Here is a 10457-nt window from a genome sequence, read left to right as displayed (position 1 = left end):
TTCAGTTTGCAGCTTGGCTTTTACAACATCTCATGCCAAGACTGATTTCACTAGAGGAAGAAACCCATTGCCGTTGAGTCGATTCCAACTCAGAGACCCCATAGGCCAGAGTAGAACTGCCCCATAGGGTTTCCCAGGAGTACCTGGTAGATTCGAACAGCTGACCTTTAGGTTAGCAGCCGTAGCTCCTAACCACTATGACACCAGGGTTTCCAAAGAAAGAAACAGCACTTACAATATGTACAACCGTACACTCCAATCAGAATGTCAATCCAGCCCTTCGGGTTCGAGGCTACAGGGAGAAAGTGCAGGAACCTGGCTTAGATGGGAGGCTGGAGTCTATAGTGCACCACACTGTCTGCTTTGGTATTTCCTGGAAAACCCTGGGAGAAAACAGCAAAAGAGATCATTGTATTTGCAGAATACAGCCTTCAATTCACACTGTCACCTCTCACGATAATAAGCAACGCCTGGTTCCCTTTGTTAACATGCAAAAGGCTGCCTTCTTTCACAAAACTGCTGATATTTAACTGAGATGTGACAATTTACCCTCAATTCAGGGATTAGCTGTCATTGTCTAAGTTTCCTCATTTCCAAAGTAGTTTAAATTTAATGGAGCTCCTGGGTCCTGCAAACAATTAATGGGTTCACATGATCAGCTCCTAACTGAAAAATCAGAAGTTGGAGTCTACCAGAGGCACCTAAGAAGAAAGGCCTGGAGATCTACTTCTAAAAAATCAGCCAATGAAAACCCTATGGAGCACAGTTTTGCTCTGACATTGGTATTCTCATCAGGTGGAGTCAACTCTAAGGTGATTGGTAACTGGTTCAATTTCACTGGCACCATTAAACGAGCATCAAAAACAAAAACAAATCTGTTGCCACTGTGTTGACTCTGACTCTTAGCTACCCTATAGGACTGAGTAGAACTAACTGCCCCATAGGGTTTCCAAGGATCAGCTGGTCGATTCGAACTGCCGACCTTCTCGTTTAGTGGAACACCAAAAATTAGTATAACGAAATATATTTATTGTGAGCACATAAGATTTGATTCAGGCAGTGTCACCTGAACATGTTGGGAAGGCACTCTGAAGAGGGGACAGTGAAAACAGATTATATAGGTCATCGTTAGGTTAATTTCTCAGAAGATAAGATCAAAGCACAGGGTAGGTTACAGAAAACAGTCACCAAGGACATGCCATACCTCCGTTTTAAAACAGCCTCTAGTCAGATGCTGGAGTTTCTGCTTCTGAAGTTGGCTGCACATAGATAATTTTCCAAAGGAACCCAAAGCCTAAGGCCAAACTCCTCTGTTAAACTGTTCCTACTAAGCTATTATTTGACCTGAAGGTGACTCCAGGGAACCAATTCCATCAAGGTTCAAAAGGACACCTAAGGTTGGATGGCCTGTGTGGGTCACTCCAATTCCATGAACACAAAAACCTGGATTCCAGGAAAATCAAAATTATTTTGCCGTTAGCTATATACATAAAAAAATATATATATATACACGGTACCCTCAAAAGGCTTGCTTTTAGAAAGCAAATGGAAACTAAATTCTTTTTCCTAATCTCAAATTAATCAGGATACTCCCATGTAATCACCCTATTAAGTATAATTAATCAGAATGGTAACTTGAAAAAAATCTACAGTAATATAACCAACAGAGTTAAACTGTTCCTCTTCCTCCCATGACCCCCTCCCCCAGACCTGTGATTTCCTGGTAAGATATTTCTGTGTAACAACAGAAAGTTGTATTACTGCTTCTCTGCTCAACACCAGCTTCACAGCTCACTCACCAACCACTCCCCTGACCATTCAGACATAAGCGATATGCCAGAAAGCTATCATTAGATAAACATCATGTGTCATAACCTCAAGCTGTCATATTGCACCCCCACTGTACCCCCATACATGTTAATTAGTTCCTGAAATTGCCCACCTATTTCCAAAAACTTCCTGAATTATGCATAGGAGTTCCCTATCTTGAATCCTACAACTGCCCTAAAATCCCCAACCACGGGGAGCTTGATTTGAGGCTTAGACTCTGAGCTCCTTGCTTGAATGGCTTGCAATAAAGTCCACTTTGTCTTTCTTAAAGGCCCGGTTTCTGTCAATTAACTCGAGGAGTCACACCGCGCAGGACCCATTCCCATCACGTTACAGTAAGAACCCTAGACCCTAGAATTTGAGAGCTAGAGGGACATGAAAAGTGTTGTCATTCAAAACACTTAATTTATAAATGCAAAACCAAAATCTAGGCAGGTAAAAGATTCTCTGAAGAGGTAGGGTAGCACTTATATAGCACAGCCAGGACCAGATTTCAATTTCAGTGTTCTTGAATCAGGCAGTCCCCACAAACAGGGCTGCTCCCAGCAAGGCCCATCTCATGCATCACCTAAGAACTAAAGGTACCTGCAGGTAGCTTCTGGGGAAATCAAGGATAACATACCCACATTACCTGCCTCAGGGGGAGGAATGCGTTTCCCAGCAGTCTCTGGGTTCTAACCACACAGGGGCATAATGAGAGCAAAGGAAGTTTTTTTTAAACATGATTTTTGCATCCATTTTTTGTTGATATTTTTGCATAAGGGAATTTTAAAACTTAAAATACCTGAGAAGATCTGAAGTGTCCAACTTGAGGTTTGAGTGCTACTCCTCTGAAGCTAGTTCCATTTCCACCCTAGCAACTGCCATTTTCCCTATGGTTTCTAATAGAGGAATGTTCGGTAATGATGAGGTAACTACACTGTGAACTCCCCCACCCCTTTATCACATACCCTCATAATCAACACACTATAACTAATCAAAGAAAGACACTTATATCCTTTTAAGGCAATTGCCTTATGAGCTTGCTTTACAGGAAGTCTTGCCTTCGGAGTTCCTACCAACAAAAGCCCTGTCTTCAATCAAGCAGTGGGCAAAGGATATGAACACACACTTCACTAAAGAAGATATTCAGGCAGCTAACAGATACATGAGAAAATGCTCTCGATCATTAGCCATTAGAGAAATGCAAATTAAAACTACGATGAGATTCCATCTCACTCCAACAAGGCTGGCATTAATCCAAAAAACACAAAATAATAAATGTTGGAGATGCTGCGGGGAGATTGGAACTCTTATACACTGCTGGTGGGAATGTAAAATGGTACAACCACTTTGGAAATCTCTCTGGCGTTATCTTAAACAGTTAGAAATAGAACTACCATACAACCCAGAAATCCCACTCCTGGGAATATACCCTAGAGATACAAGAGCCTTCATACAAACAGATATATGCACACCCATGTTTACTGCAGCTCTGTTTACAATAGCAAAAAGCTGGAAGCAACCAAGGTGTCCATCAGCAGATGAATGGGTAAATAAATTGTGGTATATTCACACAATGGAATACTACGCATCGATAAAGAACAGTGACAAATCTGTGAAACATTTCATAACATGGAGGAACCTGGAAGGCATTATGCTGAGCGAAATTAGTCAGAGGCAAAAGGACAAATATTGTATAAGACCACTATTATAAGATCTTGAGAAATAGTATAAACTGAGAAGAACACATACTTTTGTGGTTACGAGGCGGGGAGGGAGGGAGGGAGGGAGAGGGTTTTTTTATTGATGAATTAGTAGATAAGAACTGCTTTAGATGAAGGGAAGGACAACACTCAATACATGGAAGGTCAGCTCAATTGGACTGGACCAAAAGCAAAGAAGTTTCCGGGATAAAATGAATGCTTCAAAGGTCAGCGGAGCAAGGGCGGGCATTTGGGGACCATGGTTTAAGGGGACTTCTAAGCCAATTGGCAAAATAATTCTATTATGAAAACATTCTGCATCCCACTTTGAAATGTGGCATCTGGGGTCTTAAATGCTAACAAGCAGCCATCTAAGATGCATCAATTGGTCTCAACCCACCTGGAGCAAAGGAGAATGAAGAACACCAAGGTCACACGACAACTAAGAGCCCAAGAGACAGAAAGGGCCACATGAACCAGAGACCTACATCATCCTGAGACCAGAAGAACTAGTTGGTGCCCGGCCACAATCAACGACTGCCCTGACAGGGAGCACAACAGAGAACCTCTGAGGGAGCAGGAGATCAGTGGGATGCAGACCCCAAATTCTCATAAAAAGACCATACTTAATGGTCTTACTGAGACTAGAGGAATCCCAGCGGCCATGGTCCCCAGACCTTCTGTTGGCACAGGACAGGAACCATTCCCGAAGACAACTCATCAGACATGAAAGGGACTGGACAGTGGGTGGGAGAGAGATGCTGATGAAGAGTGAGCTCATTATATCAGGTGGACACTTGAGATTGTGTTGGCATCTCCTGTCTGGAGGGGGGATGGGAGGATAGAGAGAGTGGGAAGCTGGCAAAATTGTCACGAAAGGAGAGACTGGAAGGGCTGACTCATTAGGGGGAGAGCAAGTGGGAGTACGGAGTAAGATGTATGTAAACTTATATGTGACAGACTGACTTGATTTGTAAACGTTCACTTGAAGCTCAATAAAAGTTAAAAAAAAAAAAAAAAAGCCCTGTCTTACCAGCTCCTGACACAGGAAGTCCTGCCTTAAAATGATCTACTACCAATCAAGTAACACCTTTGGATGATATAAGCCTGTAATTACCAGTCAAGTGATGTCTTTCAATGATTTAAGTTTCTGAATAGCAATCAAGTGCTGTACTCTGGATCTTTTTTCCCACAAGATATCTGCTCTCAGTTTCTCTCTTTGACAGTAGATTTCATGGAACAACAGTTTCCTAAAAGGTCAAATGTTTGATAGGCTCCAATCGTTCCTTATGATTTCAGGGTCAAAGGCCCAAGTTTCTGCCCTTGAAGCTTTGTATTTCCTTTTTTTGTAATCATTGCAACATAGTCTTAATCTGATTTATTATCCTGTTTTCACCAGATGCTGCAAAAAAGTTATAACACCACTAAGTATAAAAAAAAAAAAAATAATGTTGCATTTTAAAAGAAAAATGCAGTCCCATCCAAGGAACCTATCAGTTTATGTTCTGAAAATAAGACCTAAGGGCTCTACCTCTAAGTTCTTTCTGAAATCTACTGAAAAGAGTTAAAATTATCTTAATTCTATGTAAAAATATAATGCAGTATTTTGGGGGTGGTTTACCTATTCTGTAAATCTTAAGCTGACAATTTAAGAGCCTCCATTATTTAACAGTAATGAAATTAGGGAGCAAACAGAGTTGCTGCTTTCTAAGACTCTCTTTCAGGGGAATGACTAACTCTCCTGGATGCCTGGGGCCTGCAACTGACACAAATGCATGGAGTAGACCAGGTATGGGAAAGACATGAGTAATTAATTCAATCAAGAATGACAGTTGCCTAGTTATTGTTATTTTGCTTTTTAAACACTGCATCATGCTTAATAACTATAAGGGTGAATACAAATCAAAAAGAAGGGGAAAAAAACAAAAAACACACACATACATTTCTGCCCACCCCTGTGCAAAAAGAAAAAGAGTACCAGTCTCTCTTTTTTCTTTCTTACAGCATTTCTTTAGAGCGCTTGCAATTCTAAATTCTCAGTGGCCCTATACTGACAGAAGAACTGCCCTAAAGCCTTTCCAAGGACTGGCTGGAGGATTTGAACTGCCAAGGAGATTTTGGTTCACTGCCAAGCTCTTAACCACTTCACCACCAGGGCTCCTTTGAAATGCATATATATTCTTTTAAAGGAGTAAATAAACTTGCCAGTTTTACAACCCAGGAAGGTCTTCTCAAGAGCCTAGGATCCATCTCTTTGAAATGTAAATAACAGAAAGGTAGCACCCCTACCTGCATGGGCCTTTAAGGTAGGTACCAGTTGCTGTCAAGTCTATTCTTGTAGATAGTTACAATTTGGAACTGGTGGCAGACTGGTTAAGAGCTTGGCTGCTAACCAAAAGGTCAGCAGTTCAAATCTACCAGTTGCTCCTTAGAAACCCTATGAGGTAGTTCTAAAAACCACAGTTTCTGGAGTAATCAGCCCTCAAATGGTCAGGACTTGGTCAATAACTGCCAGCTTCCCTAATTTTTTGCCTTCATTCCCAACTTGAAATCAGAGAAATATACTCCCCTAACCAATTATGTAGGTTGCCCTGCTTCTCCTTAGCCTTCCTCCAGCCTCGCATGCCAGCAACCTCCAATTACAGCATACATTAAGCAGCCTTCTTTTTTCCCACAATTAAACATTCCCTCTCCACTGCCTGCCTTTGAGTCTCTGTAAAATACAAGTGATGGTGGCTGACTCCTTTGTCATAGCCAGCTCTGAATAAAGCGCTTTTGCTTGTTCTCACTTGAGCGGCCTTTTTTACCCACAAACGAAAATACTATAGAAAACTGAAATACCTTGGTGAATTCAGTCAATTACAATGCCACTGTATTTCTCAGATTTGGTAACATTTCCTCTATTGCTAGCAAATGAAATGCCAGCTCTGAATCATTTAATCTTCTCTCTCTTTTTCAGCTACAATGTAATCTCTGCCTGCATCAATACCATTTTTCAAAAGTGAACAATTGCTATGCCAATTGCAGATGAAACATTTACCTCCCCTGCATGCTTCAAAGAAGAAATTCAGAATGTCTGTCCACAACCTTTAAACTGGACATTGAGGCTGACCTGGGTAAAGAAGCCAAATCCCAGCTCTACCACTTCCCAGCATGTGGTCTTAGCTGTTACACTCTGCTGTAAGCTGCAGGGTTTTCCTCTTTAAATCTGGTTTAGTAAAGCCTAACTCTAAAGGCTGGAGTAATAATTAAGTGAGATAATACTTGAAAACACTCAGCCCATCACCCACCTCCAGGTAAGCATACTGCAAGTGGTGCCTTCCCAGGTTGTACCTATGGTTGCAGTTGATGTTTTGGTTACTGTCTTAGGCTGGGTTCTCTAGAGAATCAAAACCAGTAAGGCTTACAAACATATAGAGAGACGGAAATTTACATCAAGGAAACGGCTCACAGGTTTGTAGAAGCTGTGTTATCCATGGGTAAGGATAGAAGCTTGGTTCTCCTGATTCATGTAGCCACAGGGGCTGGAGGACTCAACTTTGGCCGGACAGAGAGCAGGGCTCTTGTTCACAGGCTGTAAAGATTGATGGATCCCAAGATCAGCAGGGAGGACCAAAGGTAAGCTGCTAGCTCGAGTACAAAGAACTGGAGGTTAGATGAACAGGAGCCAGCTGCAGGATATAAACCCAGCAAAACACCATGAACCTTGCCAGAATGTCCACTTATATTCCATGCTGGCCACTTGACCAACATTTCACTCATAGCAGATCCTATTATGGAGGTGATCACATTATATCAAATCTCATCATGGAAGTGATCACATCATTATATGACTGTCAAACTACATCACAACTGCCAAACCACTGAGAATCATGGCCCAGCCAAGCTGATACACAACCTTGACCATCACACTTACTGTTGTTGCAGTTAGCAGAGAAGGTATGTGTCAGGGACAACTCATCTGCCAGACTCTGAATCCTAGCATTTACAATCCATGACATGTTTAATACCCAAGAAAACCAAGCAAACAGTCAAGAGAAGAATGTCAGCTCCTAAATGCTCTTTGGTCCCCAAAGAAAAATTCACCCTACTAGAACTAGAGTCAATATTTATTAAACTAGGTGACATATTTTGTAAACCTCAGTATGAATGATATAATAAAAGTTTTCCAAGGAAATCTACCTATGATTGTTCTATTTTCTTTATATTTAGTTATTTTTTTCTTTCTGAATTAATTTGCTTTTGAATACAAACCCTGGAAAGTATATTCCTGATTTAAGGGGTCTAGTTTAATGGAATTAATATAAAAGAATTCAAATTTAAGAAGTAGTTTATGCATAATCTATTTTAATAATATAGCAACAGTAAAGCATTAACACACATTCTTTACAACTTCTAAGATCTTTATACTAAGCAAAAAAAAAAAAAATCATGACATTGTGTTGTTTGTTGCCATTGAGTTGATTCTGACTCATGGCTACCTCCTGTGTGCAGGGTCGAACGCTGCATAGGGTTTTCAAGGCTGTGGTCTTTTTGGAACAGATTTCCAGGCTTTAATTCCAAAGATACTATGGATAGGTTCAAACCCCTAATCTTTTGGGTAGTAGTCTAGCACTTAACTGTTTGCAGTATCCAGGGAACTGTTCCTGACATATAGCTTTACATATATTCAGATGATTGACTACCTTACTCATACTCATTGCTGTTCAGACAATTGCAGCTCATAGCTACCCTACAGACAGAGTAGAACTGCCCCATAGGGTTTCCAAGGCTGCAAATATTTACAGAAGCAGACTGCCACATCTCTCTCTTGTGGAGAGGATGGTGGGTTCAGGTGGTGGGTTCCAACCGCTGACTGTTTGGTTCCCAACCAAGCGCCTTAACCACTGTACCACAAGCGCTCCTTATATACACATATACACTTTTTTTTTTCATTAAATGAAAAAGAACTTCAGTGCAAGGCACTGTTGTCCAAGAGTTAAATGAAGACTAAAAGTCCACACAATACCACCTCACTCTAATGCTTCTCAAACATGTCCTTTACCCTACCACACACATGAGGGTAATAATAGCAACCACTCAGCAAACTACCCCACACGTCTATCGGTTTGTCATACTGTGGGGGCTTGTGTGTTGCTGTATTTGCTGGAAGCTATGAAAAAAAAAAAAAAATTTTTTTTTTTTTTTTATGCCACTGGTATTCAGATACCAGCAGAGTCACCCACGGAGGACAGCTTTCAGCTGAGTTTCCAGACTAAGACAGACTAGGAAGAAGGACCCGGCAGTCTACTTCTGAAAAGCATTAGCCAGTGGAAACCTTATGAATAGCAGCAGAACATTGTCTGATATAGTGCTGGAAGATGAGCCATCCAGGTTGGAAGGCACTCAAAAGATGACTGGGGAAGAGCTGCCTCCTCAAAGTAGAGTCAATCTTAATGACATGGTTGGGGTAAAGCTTTCAGGACCTTCATTTGCTGATGTGGCACGACTCAAAATGAGAAGAAACAGCTGCAAACATCTATTAATAATCGGAACCTCGAATGTACGAGGTATGAATCTAGAAAAATTGGAAATCATCAAAAATGAAATGGAATGCATAAACATCGATATCCTAGGCATTAGTGAGCTGAAACGGACTGGTATTGGCCATTTTGAATTGGACAATCATATAGTCTACTATGCTGGGAATGCCAACTCGAAGAGGAATGGTGTTGCATTTATCATCAAAAAGAACCTTTCAAGATCTATCCTGAAGTACAACGCTGTCAGTGATAGGATAATATCCGTATGCCTACAAGGAAGACCAGTTAATACGACTATTATTCAAATTTACGCACCAACCACTAGGGCCAAAGATGAAGAAATAGAAGATTTTTATCAGCTGCTGCAGTCTGAAATTGATCGAACATGCAATCAAGATCCTTTGGTCATTACTGGTGATTGGAATGCAGAAGTTGGAAACGAAGAAGGATCAGTAATTGGAAAATGTGGCCTTGGTGATACAAACAAGGCCGGAGATCGAATGATAGAATTTTGCAAGACCAACGACTTCTTCATTGCAAATACCTCCTTTCACCAACATAAACAGCGACTATACACATGGACCTCGCCAGATGGAACACACAGAAATCGAATGGACTATATCTGTGGAAAGAGACGATGGAAAAGCTCAATATCATCAGTCAGAACAAGGCCAGGGGCTGACTGTGGAACAGACCAACAATTGCTCAAATGCAAGTTCAAGCTGAAAGTGAAGGAAATCAGAGCAAGTCCACGAGAGCCAAAATATGACCTTGAATATATCCCACCTGAATTTAGAGACCATCTCAAGAATAGATTTGACACATTGAACACTAGTGACTGAAGACCAGACGAGTTGTGGAATGACATCAAGGACATCGTACATGAGGAAAGCAGGAGGTCATTGAAAAGAAAGAAAAGAAAAAGATGGATGTCAGAGGAGACTCTGAAACTTGCTCTTGAGCACTGAGCAGCTAAAGCAAAAGGAGGAATTCATGAAGTAAAAAAGCTGAACAGAAGATTTCAAAGGGCCTCTCGAGAAGACAAAATAAAGTATTATAATGACATGTGCAAAGAGCTGGAGATGGAAAACCAAAAGGGAAGAACACGCTCAGCATTTCTCAAGCTGAAAGAACTGAAGAAAGAATTCAAGCCTTGAGTTGCAACAGTGAAGGATTCCATGGGTAAATATTAAATGATTCAGGAAGCATCAAAAGAAGATGGAAGGAATACACAGAGTCATTATACCAAAAAGAATTAGTCGATATTCAACCATTTCAAGACGTGGCATATGATCAGGAACCAATGGTACTCAAGGAAGAAGTCCAAGCTGCTCTGAAGGCATTGGTGAAAAACAAGGCTCCAGGAATTGATGGAATATCAATTGAGATGTTTCAACAAATAAATGCAGCACTGGAGGTG

General features: G+C 41.0%; 1 protein-coding gene across 1 annotated transcript in view; it reads right to left on the bottom strand.

Annotated features, from left to right (window-relative positions):
• Positions 1-235: 235 nt before the first annotated feature.
• LOC135228291 (sterile alpha motif domain-containing protein 1-like) overlaps positions 236-10457 on the bottom strand; it is a 56130-nt gene continuing 45908 nt past the window's right edge. Inside the window, exon 5 of the mRNA XM_064272986.1 lies at positions 236-383. Coding sequence (XP_064129056.1) covers positions 321-383 — 63 coding nt within the window. The 3' untranslated portion in view covers positions 236-320. The remainder of the gene's footprint in view (positions 384-10457) is intronic.

Source organism: Loxodonta africana, chromosome 20 (genome assembly GCF_030014295.1).
Source record: "Loxodonta africana isolate mLoxAfr1 chromosome 20, mLoxAfr1.hap2, whole genome shotgun sequence".
Taxonomy (NCBI): domain Eukaryota; kingdom Metazoa; phylum Chordata; class Mammalia; order Proboscidea; family Elephantidae; genus Loxodonta; species Loxodonta africana.
This window is presented reverse-complemented; position numbering and strand designations above follow the sequence as displayed.